At 36.5% G+C, this 25,417-nt stretch overlaps 1 protein-coding gene across 2 annotated transcripts in view; it reads left to right on the top strand.

The window, feature by feature from the left end:
* BRAF (B-Raf proto-oncogene, serine/threonine kinase) overlaps positions 1 to 25,417 on the top strand; it is a 153,044-nt gene that overhangs the window by 71,228 nt on the left and 56,399 nt on the right. For both annotated transcript variants that reach the window (XM_043965648.1, XM_043965649.1), the window contains exons 4-7: positions 7,689 to 7,792; positions 8,913 to 9,015; positions 11,021 to 11,169; positions 12,262 to 12,381. In XM_043965648.1, the coding sequence (XP_043821583.1) occupies positions 7,689 to 7,792; positions 8,913 to 9,015; positions 11,021 to 11,169; positions 12,262 to 12,381 (476 nt within the window). The remainder of the gene's footprint in view (positions 1 to 7,688; positions 7,793 to 8,912; positions 9,016 to 11,020; positions 11,170 to 12,261; positions 12,382 to 25,417) is intronic.

Raw genomic sequence — 25,417 nt, forward strand, 5'->3', positions numbered from 1 at the left:
AAGCACAACACAATCTCAAAGAAAATTTTTTTTTAAATAAAGAAAACTTTTACAAATGTTCCCCTCTTTTTTTTTTTGGAATATGCTTATCAAAAATAATACTTCTAGAATAAATTTACACTTGCCATGGCAACCAATTTGCCAGGGAAATGCTTTAAAGAGTTTGATCAAATAATCAGTTGAGAGAAAAAAAATAGCAAAAACAAACAACTCAGAATATGGGAGCACAATACTCCTAGAATTAACACTGTGTTATGAAATCAAAACCATCTTGCATTGTTTCAAAATTAGATAGATGAATGAATAGAAGAAAATACACATGGAACAATAAAAGACAATGAAATTCAAACTAAGGAAATCTAAATGAATATGAATTTAATATGAATAAGAGTATTATAAAACATAAACTTGATCACATGACTATAAAAAAGCTTTTACAAATATTCTTTTTTTAAAAAAGGCTAAGTATAAAACACAATCTCAAAAGCATGAAAATCTCTGAAAATAAACCCATACCATTAATTTCAAAATGTAGATATAATAGCATAGAAATCCTATGTAACCTCTGAACTGATACTATTACTCTGAGTGAGTTCAGAACACTTTTGATTCCGGTATCTAAAATCCCCAATACTCATATCAATACCTTGCTGCTTACTTCTACATTTCTGGAAAATATGTACCCTTCCATGGCAAAAGAAGCGGAGTCTTGAACTATGATTGTCATTCTTATTCAGCTTAAGTTTTTCTTCTTTAACCCCTCTATATTGTCTGTCAGTCCTTTCACCATACAAATGCTTTATAGGGTTACTAATTAAAGACAAAAGCAGGTTAGCAAAATTATGAACAAAACAAACATATCTGGAATTTAAAGGATTTTCTAAGGTTGTCTCAGAAGCATAGCCAGGCTTGGGAAGGGCTGAGTTTGAAGCTGCAAATGTAGGTAGAGAAAGCTGTGCATGCGCATTAGATCTCTGGACTTCCCAGGCAGGGGAAGCAATGGTCTTGGCCATGGGAGGAGTAGAAGGTGGGGTCTGGAGAGGAGGGGAGGGACCAGGGCAATTTAAATCAGACTTGATTTTTAACTCAGGCCCTTCCCCCACTGCTAGGGGATTAAAAGCTTCTAGAGGTTGGGTCGTTGCCTCCAGGCATGCAAAATTAAAGCAACAATTTGTGTTAGAATTTGGAAAAGCAGAAATCAGAGGCTTCTCTGAAAAAGCATGGCTGGGAGAGGGGGGGATATTTATATTCCCTTGTGTGAGCACCTTGCTGGCTCTTCTATCAACAATAAAAATAAAAATAGAAAATCTACAGAAACAAAGCATTAACATGATCTTTTCTCCCATTTGTCTGGTTAAACAGACTAAAATCAAAAATAGGGTGATTAGGGAGTTTAAAAGGTCCATTTGAAAATTTAAAGGTACTTAGCAGTTTAAAGGGACAGGGTAGGGGAAGTTTCTTACCCAACTGGAAGATCAGAAGATGGAGGTTTCAGCTTTCCTCTTCGTGGTCAGCCATCTGTTAAGGCTAAAATTCTAGCTATTCTGTCTAAAATATCTAATGAGTGGTCACCAATAAATTATAAGCTTTAGCAAGAGTTAGGCTTTTAAGCATTTATTAAGGAGAATAAGAATTTGGTAAAGAGAGAGAGGCCTAGATTCATCTATCTATTAAAGGGAGAGTGTATTTCTAGCTCCACTCTCCACCAGAGTCCACAGGAAAAAAGCATGAGTCAGAGTGCCAGCCTCCCCCTTCTTTCTCCTACAAACAAATGTCATTTCCTGACGCCAAAGAAAAGACACATGGTCTTGCCCTCAAAGACCTTCACCTCATGGGCGGAGCCCTTCTGCAGTAAGTCTCCAGCAGGTGGCGTCATTCCGATCGTTACAGTATAGTCATATAAAATAAACATGGGAGAACATAAAGAGAAGCTATGAAGCTGTAAAAAGGGATATGGTATGGATCAAATGGGAGATGTCTGTCATGATTAAAAATCTCCACATTAACATTTCATTTCTGCTTAATTGAATCTTTTGTTGATATGATTTTTATTATGATTATGATTTGTTATTTTATTATTATTCCTCTCTTATTTACATACCTCAACAGAAGCTAGAAATCAAGAACTTTTAAACTAAAACAAAAAGAATTACATGAACAAGCAAGGAAGAAAGAGATTGATGCTTAGCATCAGAATCTAATAAATGATATGAGAATTATTCTTTCAATTTCATCTTTCAGATATTAGAATTTGATGTTGAATTGACATGAGAAACCAGTAATAAGCATTGTTGAAAAACTATGTAACATTCTGTTGCTTCCAGATTCCTTTCATCTTTTAGAGAATGAGATCATCAAAAGAGAAAAGTTAACACCAGTCCCTTCTACTTTAGTTTAATAAGAATGTCAGATCTCCTAAACTAGTACCCAGTTCCTTGAATTACCCCAAAAGAACCCTTTTTGATGCACTCATGAAATAAGGAATTATTTTTCTTGAAAAGATTAAGGAATACTCCTTTATAAATATTTTTGTCCCTGAATTTTCTTGTCCTCTTTGTGTGCAACAAACTAATCATGCATTAGCTATCCCAACCCAACTAACTATCCAGACACTATTTCAATACTAAGAGCCCTTTCCTAATCTGCTTCATGTCTATGATTTTTTATTTCCTTGGTGTAGACATGCATTCATTCCTGATTTACTAGATTTAAAATGATTTCTGCTATTTTAGGAGAAGTAGTGACATAGATTTCCATGTCATAATCTCATAGCATAACCTCCATAGATCTTTCTCTGTGATGTAGCTGACAGGACTTGGTGTGTTGCTTGAGGCTCAGAGAAATTAAGTGACTTGGCAGTGATGTTTTTTATAAAACCAGGGTGTCAGAAAAGGATTTGAACTTCTCCTTGACTTCAGGGTCAGCAATTTATCTACTATATCCTGTTACCTCTCTGTTAAATTAGTACTAGCATTAAATGGAAATGAGGAACCTTCTTTGGGTGACACTGAAAATATAAGAAGTAGATTCCAGTCAGGATTGCCAAAGACAAGTTTCTTTGCAGCCAGGAGTCATATCCTTTGTAGTCTTTGTGGCGTACTAAATATTATACATGGAGGATGTATACCATTATTTATGACATACACATTGAAATAATCCAAACTTCTGGTAGAAAACTGCCGGGGGGGAAATTCTCTGTAGCTATTATCTTAGCATTCATATTATATGAGGTATAAAAAGGAGTCATAAGCTTACAAAAGGTATCATCTTCCATTGGCTTGGAAGATGTTCTTTATAGACTCATACAATAATTTCCTTTTGATGGAAAGATTATCCAGCTGTTCCCTTTCATAGATGACATTTTATAAAATAAGTTTTTATTCATATCTTGTTTTTAAATCACTTACATTTCCCAGTATATCCTTTCCTTCTCCCAGAGAAGAAGCCTTATAATAATAATAATAATAGTAATAAGGAATTGGTTCCAGGAGTAAAGGGGAGGAGGGAGGATGAGAGACATTTCAGCAAAACCAACTAGCATATCAGGAAAGTCTGACATTTTATGCAACATTACATATGTGTAGTTTCCCACATCTGCAGAGAAAAAAGGTATCATCCTGTTTATTCTTAGCAGTAATAACTTTGTTTCAGAGTAAATGGACTTGATACTTGTTTCCTAGAATGGTCAGACCAATTCATAGCCTCACCAACAGTACCTATCTTTCTGCAACTTTTTAGCTATTTATCTATTTATTCCAGCATTCCTTGTTGGCATCATTTGTCATTTTGGGTAATTTGTATATGAGGTAAAACTTCAGAGTTGTTTTGATTTTCATTGAATATGGTAGTTAATAGTTTGTAATTCATCTATTGGGCAGTGGCTTTTGGCCTGGCATATTTTGGTTGGTTGCTTATATATTTGAACATCAAACCCCTCTCTGAGATACTTAGTACAAAGATTTCTTTGCTACATGGGGTGATTTCTTCATCAAGCAAGAGATAACCAGTAATTGCATAAGTAAAAAAGATATAATTTTCAAGTACTTGAAATGGAAATGCTTTTGCACTATCAAAATTAATGTAATTAAGATAAGAGGGGAAGAGTTTAACTGGGAGAAAAAAAGAACTATGGAATCTAGATGCAGATTGAACATTAGTATCTCTATTTTTTTGTTTTGTTTTGTTTTTGTTTTCCTTTTTGCTGTGATTCTTCTTGTACAACATGACTAATGCGGAAATATGTTTAATGTGATTGTACATATATAACCCTTCTATTGTAAGCTTTTTTTAAATAAAAGTATTTTATTTTCCACTTACATATAGAGGTAGTTTTCAACGTTTGTTTTTATAAGATTTCTAGTTTCAAATTTTTCTCCCTCCATCCCCCCTCTCCAAGACAGCAAGTAATCTGATATAGGTTTTATATATATATATATATATAAATATGTACAATCACATTAAACAAATTTCTGCATTAGTCTTTCTGTAAAAGAAGAATCAGAGCAAAAAGGAAAAACCTCAAAAAAGAAAAACAACAGCACCCAAAACAAAAGAAATAGTATCATTCAATCTGCATCCATATTCTACAATTCTTTTTTTTTCTGGATTTGAAGAGCATTTTCCCTGATGAGTATTAATGAATCTTAAAACTATACTATAAAGCACGTCATTAAAACTATTTAGTACTTTTTTTTTATATACTCAACAGGGGTAGCTAGGTGGCACAGTGGATAAAACTGAAGCATGCTATTTTTCACTTTCATTTTTTTTCTTTTAATCAAGTTTTCTTATACAAAATGAAAAATATTATGTTTTACATAATCACACATGTATAAACCATATATGATTGTTTGCCGCCTCAGGTAAGGGGGAAGGGAGGGAGGGAAAGAAGGATAAATATTGGAACCCAAAACCATAAATAAAAATGTTTATTATTAAAATGTCTGTGTGTATGTATGTGTGTGTGTGTGTACTCAAGTTGCAAGAGAACAGACTATGTAAGAAAGACTGAGAATCAACTGAACACAGTTGCCTAATGGTGGACAAACTTCAGAACATAAATTATTTGGGGAAATTCTTCCTGTTCAACAAGAACTGGAAATTCCTTTGACAAGAAATAGGCTTAGAATAGCCTTTTCAATCATGTAACCAGGGGGCAGCTAGGTGGCACAGTGGATAAAGCACCGGCCCTGGATTCAGGAGTACTTGAGTTCAAATCCGGCCTCAGACACTAGACACTCACTAGCTGTGTGACCCTGGGCAAGTCACTTAACCCCCATTGCCCTGGAAAAAAAAAATCAAAAAATCAATCATGTAACCAAAAACTGGGAACTAAACCTGTGATTTCATTGATACAAGGACATCCTAGATAAGGAAACTCCTACTATTGTGCATCAGAAACTTCATGGCAGCTTATAGTCTTGAAGAGTTATCTAGAGCCCAACTTCCTAAGCTGTGGGTCTAAATGTGGGGGAAATTTAGCAACAGTAAAAGGTTATGTATACCTAGTTTATATACCTATATACCCAGGGTCACATAAAAATTTCTTGGGCAAAAAAGGTGTTGCAAGTAGAAAGCATTTAAGAAGCTCTGCTCTAGAGCACTAAGAGATTATGAGACCAGCCCAGAGTCACACTGTCTGTAGGTCTCAGGTAACAGACTTGCACCAAGGTATTGGTAGTTCTGAAGCCAGTTCTTTCTTTGTTGAGCCCTGCTGCCTCTCTTGAATAATCTGATAAGCAATTTGAATACAAAATCTTGCATCAAAAACAGTTAGAGGATAATAGAAGGAAAGGTACCTTTTACAAGAATGGTTAGGAGAACTCGAGCTACAACTGATCATAAAAGAGAATAGAAGCAATTTCGATTTCATAAAATTAAGCTTCTGCTTGAACAAAATATGTAGCTAAATAAAAAGAGAAGCTGCCAAGTTAAAAAAATCTTTATATATCTTCATATCAGCACATAAATATGTCTAAGATATAGATATGATATAGCCTTATAAAGACAAGAACCTTTTTCTAATAGATGTCATATGATAGAAAAAGGAAGTTTTATACTGCAAATCATTAACAATAAGTGAAATGTCAATTAAAAGAACTCTGAAATTTCACATCATACCCATCAGATTAGCAAAAACAAAAAACACTAAGTGACAAGAGGCCTGTGGAAAGGCAACCACATTGATGTACTGTGGGTGGATTAGTGAACTGGTCCATCAGTTCTAGAAAGCTACAAAGTATTCCAGAGCCAAGAGAACAGTATACAGATTAACCATAGTAATATGAAGACAGACATTGACATCATCAGAACTCTTTGTAGTTGTGCCTCCAAAGGACTAACAGTGAAATATAGCTTCTTCCTCTCAGCAGAAGTGGTAGACAATAGGTGTGGAACAAGATATACATTGTTAGATATAGCCAGTGGTAGGTTTGATTTCCTTTGCTATTCTCATTTGTTCCCCCTATGGAGTTCTCCCTTGTAAAAAGTCAAAACAAAGCAATAATAGCATTGCAACAAAAATAAAGTATATTTTAAAGGAAATATTTAAAGAATTGGCTAATATTTGTGGCTATACTACCTCAATATAATAAAAAACATATTACTCAAATTAATTTACAGGTTTATTATTATACCAGTCACACCCAAGGAGTTATTTTATAGAACTAGACAAAATTATAACATTTATTTAAAAGATCAAAAACTCTTGAATCCCAAAGGGAAATTTTTTTTTTGTGAGGCAATTGGGGTTAAGTGACTTGCCCAGGGTCACACAGCTAGTAAGCGTTAAGTGTCTGAACTCAGGTCCTCCTGAATCCAGGGCCCGTGCTCTATCTACTGCACCATCTAGCTGCCCCTCCAAAAGGAAATATTGAGGAAATTTTAGAAAGGTTTGTATGAAGATGCAAAACAAAGAAAGCAGAATCAGAAGATTAACATAAACAGAAAGACTGGTAATAATGTGAATGAAAACACTTAAGTTACAATTGAACTCAGAATAAAGGCAATGAGCAGGACTGGGTGTACAGATGTTGAAATATACCTCCTTCTTCTTTCTAGGCAAGGGTTTCTAAGTCTATAATTGTTGAACTGTACTTAGGATTTCAGATATGGTAGCTTTATCAATTGATTTTGCTAAACTTTTTCTTTGTAATAAGAGAAGGTTCTTTGGTAGGGGAGGGTGCAGGAAATATCTGTGGCATAAAACAAAAGACATTAACATTTTTTTAATCCTTTGTGTTGTAACATAATCCTTGTTGATATCTAGTCTGTCTTATCACCTAAATTGTAACTCTGGTCCAGCTGTCCAGTTTATTTTGTTTTGAGTATTTTCTTCCTGGTCTCTATTCCTATTTTACCACTAGCAGCAATCCCCTGTATTATTGGGCTTTTCCCTTGATCAGGTTTATAAAGGAAAAAAAAATATTCAGATCAGATTTTTACTATCCCACTGTTTTATATTAATTCATTAGGTAATTTTTGGTGCTTGAAATTAACTTTCATTGATGATTGTAATTTTAAGTAAGTGCTATCCAAATAAAAATGCAGAGTAGTTCTGGTTATAGGATATATTAGTTGCAAGAGCAAATTACTTTCTTTTAAATGGCATATGGAAGTGGAAAAATTTCTTCTTGCATATGTGAAAATAATTATTACCTGATCCTTGCCATATATTTCTGCCATTCCAGGTACCAGCAAGATGTGGGGTGACAGTCCGAGACAGTCTAAAGAAGGCATTGATGATGAGAGGCCTGATCCCAGAATGTTGCGCTGTGTACAGAAGACAGGATGGGTATGGCTTGTACAGAGTGCTGTAGATCTTTGTGAAACTTAGTTTCTCTCAAGGAATCAATTCAATTTTAGAAGAAATTACCTAATTTGTTATGAAATGGCTCCAAAGAAATCTTGCTGAACCAGAAAAATATTTTTCTTGTTCTATAATCATAGAAGTATAATTATGGCTTGAATTTCTTATAACTGTGTGACTGTTTCAGAGTAGACCAATTTGAAATGTAGAACTGTTCGTTTAATTACAAACTTGCTCCATTAAAGTTTTACTCCAGTGCTTCATTGTGGTGTGTAGGATACTCTGGGTTCTACAAGACTATGCCACTGTATCACAAGCTCTGACAAATCCTCCTTCACATGCTAGAAAGAGTCTGAATGTAGACCCAGCTCTAGATTGTGGATCTTTGATCCATGGGATTCTAGTTCAGAGAGAGGTTCATCACCAGAAGGTTGGCCACCAGGTGGTGACTGTTTTTTGGCCGCAGCAACTCATGAAGACTTAACTACTGAGGTGAAGAGGGTTGGTATGAGTGTGATCTTTGTTGGTGAAGATGCACCAGCACTGAGGAAGTCACAGATTCTGGAGTACTGAAGTAAGTACTTACTATGCTTTGGGGGTGGGGGGAAGAAAGGCCTCAGCTTTGTCCAGACTAGCAATAATTTTACCCAATGCTTGTAAATTTTTTTTTTAATTGAGCTCCCTTTTTTCTAAAAGGCTTCTACTTAACATAAAGGCCTTAAATTAGTAAGTCCTATAAAATTCTTCTTTTGAGGACAGCTTGTCACATGAGCATTCTAATGGATAGAAAAATCCATATGTCTGATATTTGGATCCCAGGAACAAGCCATTCTCTGCTGTTGTAGGTCTTGGCTGGAGCTGACTGGAAGAACAGAATGCATCTCTCTACCCTGCTGTTTGTCCAAGAGTGATGCATGTATTTGGGGTAAACTTAAAAATCAATTTATTGCCATTCAAATTTCTAACAGTGGAAGACTAGGGAGCCAAACCTCCCTCAATTATACCACTCTACCCTCAGTAACCACTTTTCATATCTTCATCATGAGGTATATTAAAGGATTTTCAGGTTTGATAACCAAGACAGACTCATGTCTACATTTTCCAGAGAGAAGAAGCCTATTGGCTGGGACACTGATATTTCCTGGCTTACCGGAGAAGAACTGCATGTAGAAGTTTTGGAGAATGTTCCCCTAACGACACACAATTTTGTATGTACCTTCTGAATTTTTGATGGTTCAAATGTTCACAAACATGTATTTCAAGTTCCTATAAATGAACTTCTAGGAGAGAGGGAAGAAAAAAAGTAAGTAATGATGTGAAAGATATTAGTCTTGTTACAGGAGAAGAACTTGAATTACAAGCATCTGATCATGTTTTTAATTTGGTAGAAAGAATTGGCTTACTTTCCCAGAGCATGGCAGACAACTTTTCACAGTCTAGGGCCCAGGGGTGAGGCTTGATAGAAATTCCATGAAGACAGCATGTTACCAAATAGGATTTTAAATCACCTTTGGTGTAAGTCCAACACATGTCAAGCTCATCACTTAATGGATCAACAGTTCAGGATTTGGTTCTGTAGCTAATTCTTTTCCACTGTTACTTTTGAGTTCCTCTGTATTCTTCCTTCAAGGATTTTTATCCTTCTGCTATTGGCTAGTTGAAAGGACCATTACATCCCAAAGTGATGATCAGAGGGGAGGGGAGAGGAAGAGAAAGAAAGCATGTGGCTTTTGTGAAAGGTATTGGTATTTGGGGGCAGCTAGGTGGCACAGTGGGTAAAGCACCAGCCCTGGAGTCAGGAGGACCTGAATTCAAATTTGGTCTCAGACACTTGACACTTACTAGCTGTGTGACCCTGGGCAAGTCACTTAACCCTCATTGCCCTGCAAAAATTTAAAAAAGAAAAAAAAAGAAAGGTATTGGTATTTGAAGGGAAGTCCATTTGAGAAGGACATCTTAAATGTATTTGCCGTATTTGCATTTTGTGCTCTATATTTGTTTAATAACTTCTTTGCTACCTGTGACATTACTTCATGAACTAAGGAAGTGTTAATTGCTGGTTTTGCTTCTTGCAGTACTGCCTTTCTTCCTCCTCAGTTGCATGTACATAAACATCATATTCTGACACAAATAGTATATCTTCCCAACTTCCCTTTGAGCCTCTGGGCACTTCTCTTTTTGAATGGCTTCTGCTCTTAGCAGATAATGGCATAAGGTGCCAAAGTCTTTCTTGTAACCAAAAATTAGAACTATCCTTCCTCATGTTGGGGGTAAAACATCTCCAATCAGAAACACCAAAGTCTAGGAAATAGTACTCTGAAAGAGAGGAGCAGAAACCTGGGCCAAAGCATTCAGTAAGCCTTGGACACATATCCTGCTTTTGTGAATACCTTTCCAACAAAAATCTTTTAGTTGGGATTGATCTTCATGATAAAGATGTTATTCCTGCTCTTCTTCCTAGTTATTCTTTTTTTTTTTTTTAGTGAGGCAATTGGGGTTAAGTGACTTGCCCAGGGTCACACAGCTAGTAAGTGTTAAGTTTCTGAGGCCGGATTTGAACTCAGGTTCTCCTGACTCCAGGGCCGGTGCTCTATCCACTGCGCCACCTAGCTGCCCCTTCCTAGTTATTCTTATGGGCATTTTTCCATGAATCTAATGAGATGATCTTACCATGCTTTTAGACTTCATTAAAACCTTGCTATAATGCTGTCAGTTCTATTGTACTACATTACAGATATAATTACCATATAATATCTTTATTTTGACCTTTTAGTCATTAACCACTACTTCCTAGGTGGCATCTAAAATGGGCCCACCTTCTACCAAATTCCACAAAATATGGTTTTCCAAAGTCCTATGAAAAATGCCCCAAACTTAAAGCAAACAGTTCATATTCGTACACATCCTCAAAAAGGTGATACATAAAAATAACTTTGGGAGGAGGGCAGCTAGGTGGTGCAGTGGATAGAGCACTGGCCCTGGATTAAGGAAGACCTTAGTTCAAATCTGGCCTCAGACAGTTGACACCTATTAGCTGTGTGACCCTGGGCAAGTCACTTAACCCTCATTGCCCCACAAAAAAAAAAAAGAAAGAAAGAAAGAAAAGAAAATGACAGAGGAAGAAAGAAGAAATATATCTAATTACTTGTGAAATACTTGTCAGGTTTTCCAAAATCTTGCCTTCAATACGTCTGGCTTTTTTTATTTTTTTAGGTACGGAAGACATTTTTCACTTTAGCATTCTGTGATTTCTGTCGAAAGCTGCTTTTCCAAGGTTTCCGCTGTCAGACATGTGGTTACAAATTTCACCAACGCTGTAGTACAGAGGTGCCACTGATGTGTGTTAATTACGACCAGCTTGAGTAAGTAATCCAAAGTTTCTTCTGTTTATAGTTTTAGATCCCTACTAGATTCTACAGGTTGTGGTTTTTTGTTTTGTTTTGTTTTTTTCTTCATTTCAAATCATGTGCATACATTTTTAAAGTTAAACAAAGTAGTTTTTCAGCAACCATTCTTAGAAAAAGTACCATTGGAACAGTGTGATATATCCAGCTTGTCTTGTCACATCCTACTTCTGGTCCAGCTATTCAGTTCACACTTTATATATTAGGTATTCTTTTCCTAGAAGATAAGAGTTTTAAGATCAAAAGCTCTTCTCTAACAATATATTGTGATGCATTGAGCCACTGGTTTTGACTAGTTTCAGTGGTAAGCTTTCTGCTGCCTGCTTCTCTAGTTCTATCAACTACTTTTGAAAGTACTTTTTTCCCTCCAAATTGATTTAGAAGCAAAATTCATTGATCATTTATTGCATTTTGTAAAATATGCTTACAGATATTTACAAAAAGCCTGTTCCTTGCTTCATAGTGTATCTCATGAAAATGTCTACATTTTCCAATTTGCCTTGTTTCCTATCCTAAGATAACCCACACACATGTACATTTCACATTATGGCTTTGGATCCTCTCCCTTGAAATCATTTGAACCCACAAAGTTAGACCTCTTTACTTTGACTAAATTAATATTTCTAACTTGAAAAATAATTACTTCATATTTTTAATAGGTTTCTGACTGGGTTAAACTTTCAAGTAAAATGTATTTTATAGCTAACATTGTCCCTTTGAGGTATTTATTAAGGGTTTCTGTGTTTCTTTTTATTTTAATACTTTAACTGCCATGAATATTTTTTCTGAATATGAAGGAATTTTTTCTGTATTGGCAGACAAATAAATAGATTTTTGAGCTTTACTTTTAGTTTGTGCTGTAAATTGAAAAGTTAAACCCATTAATTAAACAAAATGACAAGCAGTCCAGTTTCTTTCAGCATTTGTTTTTAAATACAGAATTTGGCCCATGGTTTTCCTGTTAACACATTTGTATGTTCTGGTGTTTGAAACTTCTGGGTTTTGCACAAGTTAGGTTTGCTTTGTTTTATTTTTGTTTTTGCCTCACAGTTTGCTGTTTGTCTCCAAGTTCTTTGAACACCACCCAATACCGCAGGAGGAGGCCTCCTTAGGAGAGACCACCCTTACGTCGGGATCATCCCCTTCAGCACCCCCCTCAGATTCTATTGGGTATGACTTGACTACTGCTGTTCAGTGAAATGCTATTTCAAAATTGGTTTTTGTCCAGATTTTAGATGATTCTTTAAACTTTAGCTTTGAACTGTTAATAAAATGAATTTTTTCAAGTTGATTTTTTGTTTTTATAATAAAGTAGATATGTGCTTTAGGTTGAGTGAAATTAAAGCCGACATAGTATGATGTTTCAGGACCCTTCTGTCATCTATATGTTAATTAGAAAATATGTGCTAAGTACTTACTATGTGCTTTGCATTAGGGTGCTTTCTATGAGGAATACATAAGTATAACATAGGGGGCCTTGCCCTTCCGAAGGTTATAGTCTGTTTAAGAAAGAAACATTAAGACATGAAAGAATATTAAATAATTAAAGATCATATATTATTAAGTGCCTAATTTGGGGGTAGAAACCATAAGTACTATGAGAGTTTAGAGAAGAAGGATATCATTGGGAAATGTCAGTCAGGGACAGCTTCACTTTGGGGAAAGATTTGTGCTGGGCCTTCAAAGCTAGGTAGGATCTAGGTAGACCATCAGTAGGTTAGGGCATTTCAGGGAAGAGAGACATTGTAAGCAAATGTTCAGAGACAAGAATGGGTCTGAGACATTCTTGGGACAGTGTTAAGACTTGCTGTTGGGGCAGCTAGGTTGCGCAGTGGATAAAGCACCAGCCCTGGATTCAGGAGGACCTGAGTTCAAATCTGGTCTCAGACACTTAACACTTACTAGCTGTGTGACCCTGGGCAAGTCATGTAACCCCAATTGCCCCACCAAAAAAACAAACAAAAAAGACTTGCTGTTGTGTTCCTAAATTTAACTGCATGCTAAAGACACTGGGCTTGTGCATCCTCTCATTTGACCAAACCTTTTACCTAACAGAGTGTTGTTGACATTCAGGAATTCAGCACCCATCTTTTGAAGTTAGCTGCCTCCTGAAGTGTCAGGTTGCCCCTTACTAGAGATCTTCAAGGAAAGACTGGTTCATAATTTTTCTCAGATATTTTGGAGGGGGAATTCTTGTTCAAGTATCCATTAGAATAGTGGCCTCTGGGGTTCCTTCTGATCCTGAGATTTTGTGATATGGGCAGACCTGTTAGAGTATTTCGGTAGTCCAAGCAAGTGGAAAAAAGGGTCCATATTGAGAAGGGGGAATAAAGAAGATAAGAGGGGCAGCTAGGTGGCGCAGTGGATAGAGCACCAGCCCTGGATTCAGGAGGAACTGAGTTCAAATCCGACCTCGGACACTTAACACTTACTAGCTGTGTGACCCTGGGCAAGTCACAACCCCAATTGCCTCACCAAAAAAAAAAAAAGAAAAGAAAAAGAAGATAAGAAAGCAGTTTGGACAGACCATAAACAGACATTGGTATTTAGATGCTAGATGTGAAGGAAAGGGAAAGTGTTGTCATAATCCTGAGGACATATATCCAATATAGGAGATAGCATCAACATTGGAGTCCCAGACAGAAATCAAAAGGAGAAGCAAATTTAGGGGAAAAGATAATTTTTCAATGACTTCCCATGTTTACTCAATGTATGCAAGCTTTGTTATACATTTATTTTCTTTCCCTACTTTTCTCTAATTGTCTTTTCTGGTTGCATGAACTAGACGTAAACATAAGCAAATGTTAATTGTAAATATTTATTAAGCAACTAATACAGTTGAATTTTATGCTTGTTTTCTTTACTACTGCTTTGATAAGAGCTGCAATTAACAGTTGCTTTCTGGATTGGTAACCTTTTCCATACTACTTTTTTTCTTTTCTATAGTTTGTAATTGTGATATAACTTCTTTTAAATATCTTTATTAAAATAATATTGGAGAAGTGTCCTATATCTTTCTTCATAAAATTCTAATAGTTTATAGCCTTCTCATTTGAGCATTTAATATACAGTAACCTGCCAGTATGTGAGATTGAAGCAGTAGGCATCAATATGTATAAAGTTTTCTTTGACATTTGTGAAATATACCACTCCAGTAATGAACTGTTAAATCTGATTCTTCTGAAGCAAACCTGAAAAGTGCTGTGGTGTTTTCTAGCCACCTTTGCAGAGTTTAAATAATCACAGTCTTTTCCCAGTAATTATCTTAATTTTGATTATTTCACACCTGGTGAATAAATCAAGGGGATTCAAATAATCAAGGGGAATAAATGTAATTTCTTCAGTGTCTAGGTTAAGAGGTGGTTATGCCACTATGTATAATTTGAACTTCCAATATTTATAGCATTAATTTAATGTTTCTCTACATGGGGGAGATACTCTTAATTATCCACCCAGTTATATGTAAACCCATGCCACACTAAATGATTTGTGGTTGGGGATCAAATCACAAGGCTCATGACAGTCAGTCATCATTGTGAATATAACTTCTTCCTATTCAGAACACATATATATGTATCTTGTGACTTGTGGACTCAGAAAGAAAGTTCAGGCAACTGTGGTATAGTACCTATTTCCCCTCTTAGTTTTTGTTGTTATTTTTAAGGAACTTCAGTTTTTAAATATTCCTATTAATTTTAGTTGTCCTATTAGTTGGTATGAATGAAATAATAGTAGCATTTAGAATAGAAACAATAGTAGCAGTGAACAGTGCTGTGTAAATACAGTGATATTCCAGTTAAGTCCTTGTCTTGTACTCTGCATACCATCATCTATACCTGTTCCATTAGCTAATGTCACCAATGACATCTTGTCTCACACCATCAGGTTTTAGAGACACTTACATTCATATCTCAGTACACACCTGTGTTTTCCCATGAAGGGTCATTTTTATGTTGCCATATTCATATACCCATTTATTTCATATCTCACAGCCACATATGCTAATATTTCTTATGAACTTCCCTCAGTTCTCTTCTATGAACTTAAAAATGCTTCTATGACCCTTGTCTATTTTTTAGCACCCTATTATTCTTCCTTGAATTCCCTCCCCCTCATACAGAAAAGGAAAATGCAGTCCTCATAACAAATAAAGTTCAAGTAAAATGAATGTACACAGTATCTATGTCCAAAAACATGTCTCATTCTGCACTTTGAGTCTATCACCTTACTGTCAGAAGGTGGGCAACATGCTTCATCATCAGAGGTCCTTTGGAGACATGTTTAGAGAATATGCAATACGTTTTTTAAGTTGTTTTTCTTTACATTGTTTTCATTACTGTATAAATTGCTCTTTTGGTTCTGCGCCCTTCTTTCTACATCATTGCAAGTTCTTAGTCCATTTCATAATTTCTTCCTTAAGTTATCCTTTTTGAGGTTATCTTCTAAACCAGGCATAAAGAACATTGTTAAACCTCATGTGGGCCAACAAATCTGTGTTCAGTTTCCTTTTACAACTAAGCCTCTTTAATACTAGTTATAAATATCTTTTCACTAGAGGCAAAACTCATCATAGAGTTGAAAAAGACTCGACTGGGCAGCTTAGTGCAGCCAGTCCCAGAGTACCACCAGTGATGGGGAACCCACTACTTCCAGAGGCAACCCCTGCCACTTTTGAATAACTGTAATTGTTAGGAAGTTTTCTTTATGTGAGACCTAAACTTGTGATTTTACAACATCTTTTCATTTTTCCTGTTTCTTCCCTCTTACAATCAACAGGAAAAGTCTACACAACAGCTTTTCCAAGTACTTGGAAGACAGCTTTCATCTTTTCCCTAAACCTTCTCTTATCTAGGCTAAATAGCTACTGTTCCTTTAGTTACTGATCCTCACATGACTTGGATTCCAGGCCCTTGACATTCTTATTGCTATCCCTTGGGTGGATGTGCAGAGAAGTGACCATGATACTCCACATGTAGTCAAACCAGCATGAAAAGACTACTAACACCTCATTTATGATGGGTAGTCCTTTCTTTTTAAGTTTTTTTTTAAGTTGTGGGGGCAGCTAGGTGGCACAGTGGATAGAGCACCGGCCCTGGAGTCAGCAGGAGGACCTGAGTTCAAATCCGGCCTCGGACACTTGAAACTTACTAGCTGTGTGACCCTGGGCAAGTCACTTAACCCCAATTGCCTCACCAAAAAAAAAATTGGGGAAAAAAAAGTGAACTTTAAAAAAAAAACCCAAAACCTATTTCCATACATAAGAGCACAGGTGGATTCTACATGAAACTGTAAATCTCCATCTTATACCACTTATATTAATGTTTTAATGGCCCTCTTTTTTTGTATCACAACTGCCAACCCTACCTTCCACCCCAGTTAAAAACCTAGGGGAAAACCAAAAAATAAATAAATAAATAACCCTCTTGTAACAGATAGGCATAGTCAAGCAAAATAAATCCACACAGTGGTTGTGTCCAAAAATATGACTGTCTCTGTACCTTCTGTCCTTCACCTCTCTGTCAAGAGGTGGATAACATGACTCATCCAGGGCCCTCTGACGACATTGCAATGATCTTTGTGTCTTTCAAAGTTGTTTTTCTTCACAGGGTTTCTGACCTCATGTAAATTGTTCTGATTCTGCTCACTGCATTGTTCATCAGTTCATACTACCCAGGATGCTCTGGAATCATTGCTATCATTTCTTATGGCACAGTACTGTTCCATTTCATTTATTTCATGATTTGTTTAATTATTTGTCAATTGCCTGTGGCACCGCTTTAGATGCGAGTTCTTTTATTCCCCCACCCCCATTTTAATCCCCTAGTTCAGGAAAAGGAAGTTTGCTTTGCTTCTTTCTTCCAGTATTATTCTCCTTCTTAAGCATATCCTCTCTATCCTATTATTTAGTATATTTCTATACCCGTTTCTCTTTGTATATGTGCATTCAACCCTCCTTTGTCCATTTCAGATAAGAGTGAGGTCCTTGTGATACTCACTTCTCCCGCCCTTCTCCATGTTTCTTATACTCTGACATATGAGAAAAAGCACATTCTACCCTAACCTTTTTCTTTTCTACATTCATGTATCCCTTTTATACCTCTAACACTTTCCCCTCTTCAAACTGTCAGAACAGAACCAATCTACTCCAGGACCTCTTTTTTTATTATGTATTATTTAGCACCCGAGGGCCCTTTGAAGAGATTAAACCTCATCCAACTTAATTTTCTACCTTTCTCTGGACTTTTCATCAGAAATGCTTGAAAGTCCTCTTGAATTAAAAGTCCATTTTTCTTCCTGTAGAGTCATATTAAACTTTGTAGGAATGAGTTACTCTTGGTCGCAAGCCTATAACTTGCCTTTTGGAATATTGCATTCTCTCATTTGTGGTAGAAGTTTCCAGCTCCTGTTTCCAACCATTGTTCTTTGGTACTTCTTTCTGGATGCTTATACGTAAGAGTACTGGATTATAGCTTGGATATTCCAAGGGTTTTTCTTATTAGAGTTTCTTTCAGGAGTTGCTTAGTGGAGTACATCTATCTTTGCCCTCTTTTTCTAATAGATTTGGGCAGTTTTCATTTATGATTTGTTGAAATATAGTGCTCAGGCTTTTTTTTAAATCATAATTTTCAGGGAGTCTGGTGATTCTTAAATTATTTCTTCTTGTCCTTTTGCCCAGTTTATTTGTTTGGGATATCAGATATTTTATTTCTAAAATGTTTTGATTAAAAACATTTTCTTGTGTCATAGAATCATTTATTTTTAGTTTATTTCCTGTTTTAGGGAATCTGTTTCATAGGGTAGGTTTATATCTTCTCTTCTAAAGTATTTTCATATGTTTTCTGTAGGTCTTTTATTTCTTTATTTTTAATTTCTTCATTTCTTCTAAGTGTTCATGTTGTCTTTGGGGAATATCCCATTTTTTTCCTTTGATTCTCTGCTTATAATCATTATAGATTTACTCTCCTTTTGGGGGGGGGGATCAGTAGACCTATAATAACATTTTATACTTGTGGGTGTTTCCTTTGATTCATTTAGCCCTCTAGCTTCAATTCATGAATTAAAGGCTTTTTTCCTAGGCCCAGACTCTGCCCTTCTGCTGTACTTGGGTGGTGTGGTAAAATATGAAAGTTTTTAACAGTCGGTTAGGATAACTGAAAGACGCCAGTTTTTCAAGGACCACCCTTTTGGGGAGGAGATGAACAGTCCGCCTGCTGCGCATGTCAGACTGCCTGCCGGGTACAGTCCGCCTGCTGCGCATGTCAGACTGCCTGCCGGGGTTTTTTGACTTCCGGGGTGGAGAGAAGCAGAGGAGGCCTTTTTGCCTGCTTGGCGGGACTCCTGGCGGCGCAGCACAGACGGTCTCCCTCACTCCAAAGGTGGCCTTTTTTGGTTTGGTGAGTTTTTATAAGAAATATAGACTAAGCCTAGATTTAAGACGATTTCTACTGTATTTCTACTTTCCTATCCTTCTAATCAACAACACCTTATATACAATAAAGGCTCTATCTAGAAAACCAGAAGCTTCTTCCATTTACTAGTCTGGGAGATAAATTAAGGGAAAAGTTAAGTAGGGGAGATTTATGATCTAATATCCAATTTTAAATTTCACAGTGGGGTGGGTCAGCCCTGCTCGGTTTCACCTGGATCATTTGGATACTCGTAATGACCCCTTGAATTTTTGAGATTCAAACCTCAGGGTCTTCATTACCCTCTCTGGCAACTGAGGACAGAAATGTTAGGAACTTCAGAACTTGTGGACCTGGAACTTTCTGCTTTGAACCCTGTAGCACCAGACTAAGTGCTATCTGTTTCCCCTCACTGACTTCTAAGATCATCACTCTGGGCCTTTCTCAGGGAAGTCCTATGCTCTGGCTGCCTCTGGACACAGAACCTGTTAAGGGCTAAAATTCTAGCTAAACTATCTAAAATATCTAATGAGTGGTTGCCAATAAATTATAAGCTTTAGCAAGAGTTAGGCTTTTTAGCATTTATTAAGAAGAATAAGAATTTGGTAAAGAGAGAAGAAAAGGCCTAGATTCCTATCAAAGGGAGAGTGCCCGGCTCCCCTTTCCTCCTCCCACCAGCAAACGTCACTTCCTGATGCCAGAGAAAATCCGCATGGCCTTGACCTCAAAGACCTTCCTTTCATGGCGGAGCTTTCCTACAGTAAGTCTCCAGCAGGTGGCGTCATTCCAGTCGTTACAGTCCCCCCTTTGTTTCCTCAAGAAATGGGGCATTTCCTTGATGAAACAGTCAAAAATAACAGGATATTATAACCTATGCTAACTAACAATATGTTAATAACAATATAGAAAAGGAAGAGAGGAAAGTTTTGTCCAGAGGGGCAATTTTTTGTCCTCATGAACCCGACGCTTTGACATTGGTCTTGCAAAGGGAGGGCCTCTGCAGAGAGTACATGTTACAGATGGTGTATATTATAACAGAAAGAGAAAAGAGAAAAAAAAAAAACAACAACAAAATAAAACTGTTCATTTAAAGTCTTTGAGTCTTTTCTCAGATGTCCTTTAGTTGTAGTCGTGGAATGGAAGTCTTTTCAGGGGTTGATGTGTGGGTGGTGGTAATCAGCCAGGAAAATTCCTACAAAATTGAGCTTAACACAACTTTAAAATAGCTTTGTCAATAATCAAATCAAACAATGAATTCAGAATCTCTGTTGTTACACATGAAACATATAATAAAACAAAAATTGGAACATTCTCTAAAATTAATATTACTATAGTCTCCCCCTTGTGGAGGGTTAATTGAGAAGACAATTGCTGCGATATTAATTTTTAAAAATAATTTTTATCTTTGTTTCATTACTTTTTGCATCATCTGCCTAATTATCCTCATACCATTATGAGAAACTTAAAAATCTAATATAATTGGTAACAGATGTCAAGGCCAAATTCAACACTGTATTTATCATGACACCTGAGATAATTATGGGGGTTACCATAAAAGAACAGAGAAATGATGGGATATGAGCATTCCCACACTTCAGCAATATGTACTGCCCATGCAGTGTGCCAGGCTTAAAATAGGTGGATGGAATATATGTCCATGCCACCGAACATATTGGAGGAAACTGAGTCAGACTTAATCAGATGCATGGGATTCAGATGTCCATGGCATCAGGCATATAGGAGGGGGCATAGAAGCCAGGTGAAGAATGAGATGGGTGGGATCAAAACTTCCAGCCATCTGTACAGTATTGTGGGGAAAAATAAAATGAATATTAAGCCAAGAGAATCCAACCTCAACATTTGTCAAAAACCGTTCTCTCATGTGACAGTTCAGTGTCTGCTCTTGCATGTATTCCTCTTGTGATTGGATAGCATCTTGGCCAACTGGCATCTGATAACTCAGAATAAAGGCAATTAATGTCTTAAATGATAAGTTCCCATAATCCAAGTCTCATATGGATTTAAAAATTGAGGATAATAAATGATCGCAAAAATGTGAATACATCTTGACTCAGAATATAATATACAATTATGCAACAACTTCAAATAATACCTTTTTTTTACTAAGTATACAGTTGCTTTTGTGAAAAATCGGAACACATTTAAATACAAGTTAAAGCACAACACAATCTCAAAGAAAATTTTTTTTTAAATAAAGAAAACTTTTACAAATGTTCCCCTCTTTTTTTTTTTTTTTGGAATATGCTTATCAAAAATAATACTTCTAGAATAAATTTACACTTGCCATGGCAACCAATTTGCCAGGGAAATGCTTTAAAGAGTTTGATCAAATAATCAGTTGAGAGAAAAAAAATAACAAAAACAAACAACTCAGAATATGGGAGCACAATACTCCTAGAATTAACACTGTGTTATGAAATCAAAACCATCTTGCATTGTTTCAAAATTAGATAGATGAATGAATAGAAGAAAATACACATGGAACAATAAAAGACAATGAAATTCAAACTAGGGAAATCTAAATGAATATGAACTTAATATGAATAAGAGTATTATAAAACATAAACTTGATCACGTGACTATAAAAGCTTTTACAAATATTCTCCTTGTTTTAAAAACTAAGTATAAAACACAATCTCAAAAGCATGAAAATCTCTATGAAAATAAATCCATACCATTAATTTCAAAATGTAGATGTAATAGCATAGAAATCCTATGTAACCTCTGAACTGATACTATTCAGAATTTAGAACACTTTTAATTCCGATATCTAAAATCCCCAATACTCATATCAATACCTTGCTGCTTACTTCTGCATTTCTGTAAAATATGTACCCTTCCATGGCAAAAGAAGTGGAGTCTTGACTATGTTGATGATTGTCATTCTTATTCAGCTTAAGTTTTTCTTCTTTAACCCCTCTATATTGTCTGTCAGTCCTTTCATAATACAAATGCTTTAGAAGGTTACTAATTAAAGACAAAAACAGATTAGCAAAATTATGAACAAAACAAGCATATCTGGAATTTAAAGGGCTTTCTAAGGTTGAATCAGAAGCACAGCCAGGCCAGGGAAGGGCTGAGCCTGAAGCTGCAAATGCAGGTAGAGAAAGCTGCGCATGCGCATTAGATCTCTGGGCTTCCCAGGCTGGGGAATCAAGGGGCTTGGCCAAGGGAGGGGTAGAAGGTGGGGTCTGGAGAGGAGGGGAGGGACCAAGGCAATTTGAATCAGGCTTGATTTTGAACTCAGTCCTGGATTCCCCTTCCCCCACTTTGCCTCCTGGTGCTAGGGGATTAAAAGCTTCCAGAGGTTGGGTCGTTGCCTCCAGGCATGCAAAATTAGAGAATCTCTCAGCATTAGAATTTGAAAAAAATAAAGCTTCTCTGAAAAAGCATGGCTGGGAGAGGGGGTGGGGATGGCTCCTCCCACAAAAGGAAAAAGAAAAATAGAAAATCCTCAAAAACAAAGCATTAACATGATCTTATCTCCCATTTGTTTAGTTAAACAAACTAAAATCAAAAATAGGGTAATTAGGGAGTTTAAAAGGTCCATTTGAAAAAATTTAAAGGGAAAATACCTGGCAATTCAGCAGTGCTTTGGATTTAAAGGGACAGGGCATGGGAAATTTCTTACCCTACCAGAAGATCAGAAGAGTGAGGTTCAGCTTATCCCTTCATGGTTGCCATCTGTTAAGGGCTAAAATTCTAGCTAAACTATCTAAAATATCTAATGAGTGGTCGCCAATATATTATAAGCTTTAGCAACAGTTAGACTTTTTAGCATTTATTAAGGAGAATAAGAATTTGGTAAAGAGAGAGAAAAAGGCCTAGATTCCTATCTATTAAAGGGAGAGCGCGTTTCTAGCTCCCTTCTCCACCAGCATCCCCAGGAAAAGAGAGCGAGACAGCACCCGGCTCCCCCTTCTTCCTCCCACCAGCAAACGTCACTTCCTGATGCCAAAGAAAAGCCGCATGGCCTTGCCCTCAAAGACCTTCCTTTCATGGCGGAGCTTTTCTACAGTAAGTCTCCAGCAGGTGGCATCATTCCAATCGTTGCAAACCTTATTGGCTACACATGTGCTTAGCCTATTATTGGTTACCCAGGAAAACTGCTCTGCACTAGTAGTAGCTGGCCTCTTTTCCTATTGCCCAACAGCTTCTGGCTGAGCTCTTGTGCTGCTCTGGGATGGAAGAAATCGCTTATGGTTTCTCATTATATTCCTTAATCATTATTTGGTCAAGTGGAAACTTGAGGGTTTTTCTAGAACAGATATATGGAGGCTGGACGATCTGCCTCGTGTTCAGGTAGCCATCCTGGTTGGAAGTCACACCCTCATCTGGCAGATGAGGCAGTTGATGCTCAGAACCAGTGGGTAACTTTCTCAGGGTCACACCAATAATAAGCACAAAAGCTGGTGCTTAATTTGCGGAGTTCACTGACCCTCCCACCATACCTCCCCCTCTTTTATAGAAGGCAACATAATTTATTTTGATACCTATAGACCTTTGGGGAAGTGTAACTAAACAGAATTTTAAAGTAGCCATGCTTTAGGATGTCTTTCCTGTAGAGTTAAGGGTCTTGAGACATGAGGCTATGTCGGTTTTAATCCCACTTTTTTTTCATCCTACAGCATCTAGTGCTCAGTCTCTATTTCATATCATTAAGCCAAACAACTTTTTGAAAGAGATGAAAAAATTGTATCTTTACCTAGACCTATGCTATACTGAATTCTATATTATAGTACTGGGTTCCTAGGAATTTTAGCAAAAAGTTTGTATACCAATTTCTTTGGCTATTAAAAGTAGCTGTACATTCTAGTGGGTCCTTTATCTTAGTTGCCTCTCTCTTTAATGATGCATAGCATCATTGGCCTGGAACAATTGTATACCACTTCTCAGAAGACCAGTGTTAAAATGAGGACTTATTAATTCTTCGACCATGGCATGCACTGCTGAAAATTCTAATAAGCTCTGGATGCCTTTCTAACGGTAAGTCCTGGTTGCTCTATTAGCACAATTTGTGAACTACAAGGAGAATTCACTCTAACCTCCCTAAATGTTCACTGTGGTATATATTTGTCTTCCATTCAGTTATAACTAGGGATTGGAAACTGTTATCCTATATTATGGATTTTTTATTTATAACTTAGCTGATTAACTGTAGTCCTGAGCAAATGAGCATAGCAAATACAATGGCTAAAGTCTCATCCAGAAAGAACCCTTACTGAGCTCATGCTGTATATGCACATGTGTGCTTGTTTAAAAAAATAAGCTTATGTTGACCTTTTGCCTAACCACCAATAGATTTCGTGGAATTATTGCCCATTGCCATGATAAAAATAGTGATTTTGACCAAATAAAATATTGACTATGATCAAGATTTGCTTGAGTGGCAATGCAGTGCCTTCTTTTGGATAAAAGTTAGAGATCCATGCTTTTTTTTTTTTTAAGAGAGATGTGTAATATATTATAAGATATACCCCTAATCAAAAAAGGCCAGCATTTTATTTGCATATCACTGAACAGGAGCAGCCACTTTGTTTCAAATTTTTTTATAAAAGTATTTGACACTGAAAATTAGATAGTGGTCAAAAGTATCTTTTAATAATGGTGATAGAGATTAAAAGCCTTTTTTTTTATTTGTTACCAACAACTTGGATTATATTAATAAAATACCCCATCCGTTATCTACTATTTGATTGTGGTTAGTTGTTTAGGATATTTTTTCCCCTATACTGCATGACATCCTTTCCTAAAAGCATGCCTTCTTCCCTCACAATTCTTTGTATCAACACGTTATTAAAATCAGTAGGCCTGGTTTCTAGTCATTCATCATTACCGTCATTCTTGCCCCATCTATTCACTTGGCTAGCAGCAAACAGGTATCCCAAAGAGTTTTCCTAGAAACTGAGGTTTCCATGAGTAACTCAAGTGGAATAAAGACTGATTTTAGACTAGCTTTACTGTGAATTGTCTTATTACATATTTCAATGGCAGCCTTAAATGGATTCTTTGTCTAGTATAATGTATTAATTTTCATCCTCACAAACTGTAGTATCCTTTTGCCTCCAAGTAATATGCCCTGAAGAAGCAAAACCACTGGTTGGTGGCCTTCAGAATACCAAAGTATGGTTTATTTGGGAGTTGTTCATTGCCACTTTCCGCTTCCTCCTCCCTCAGCCCTCACTATGTGTTAAGTCCTTCTGCTAAAACCTTCTCCCCTTCCAAACCCTCTCCACGTAACTCATCTTCAAGATACTTGGGATGCCTTTACAGCATTCATGACACTAAAGAATTTTCTTCGGTTTGGACTATATATGCAGTCTTGTACAAAAATCAAATAATTTAAAGATTAATTTTGTGTTTCTAACCCTGAAGTGATTGATTGATTGATTGATTGATTGATTGATTGATTGATTGATTTGCTTGTTTGTTTGTTTATATATTTTTCGGGGCATATGGGTTAAGTGACTTGCCCAGGGTCACACAGCTAGTGTCAAATGTCTGAGGCTGGATTTGAACTGAGGTCTTCCTGAATCCAGGGCCAGTACTTTATCTACTGTGCCACCTAGCTGCCCCTAACCTTGAAGTTATTATATCAATCAATACATTTATGCAGTATTTATTACCATATCTCAGCACTTAGGAAGATGATGTTTCTGTTACCATTTTATAAGTTAGAAATATGAAGTATGGGGAATTTGAGGAACCTAAATGTTTTATCCTAAGTTTTATTCCCTTTTCTATCCTCTTTTGCAGTGAATATTGGTTTAAGAAATGTT

Source organism: Dromiciops gliroides, chromosome 5 (assembly GCF_019393635.1).
Source record: "Dromiciops gliroides isolate mDroGli1 chromosome 5, mDroGli1.pri, whole genome shotgun sequence".
NCBI lineage: Eukaryota > Metazoa > Chordata > Mammalia > Microbiotheria > Microbiotheriidae > Dromiciops > Dromiciops gliroides.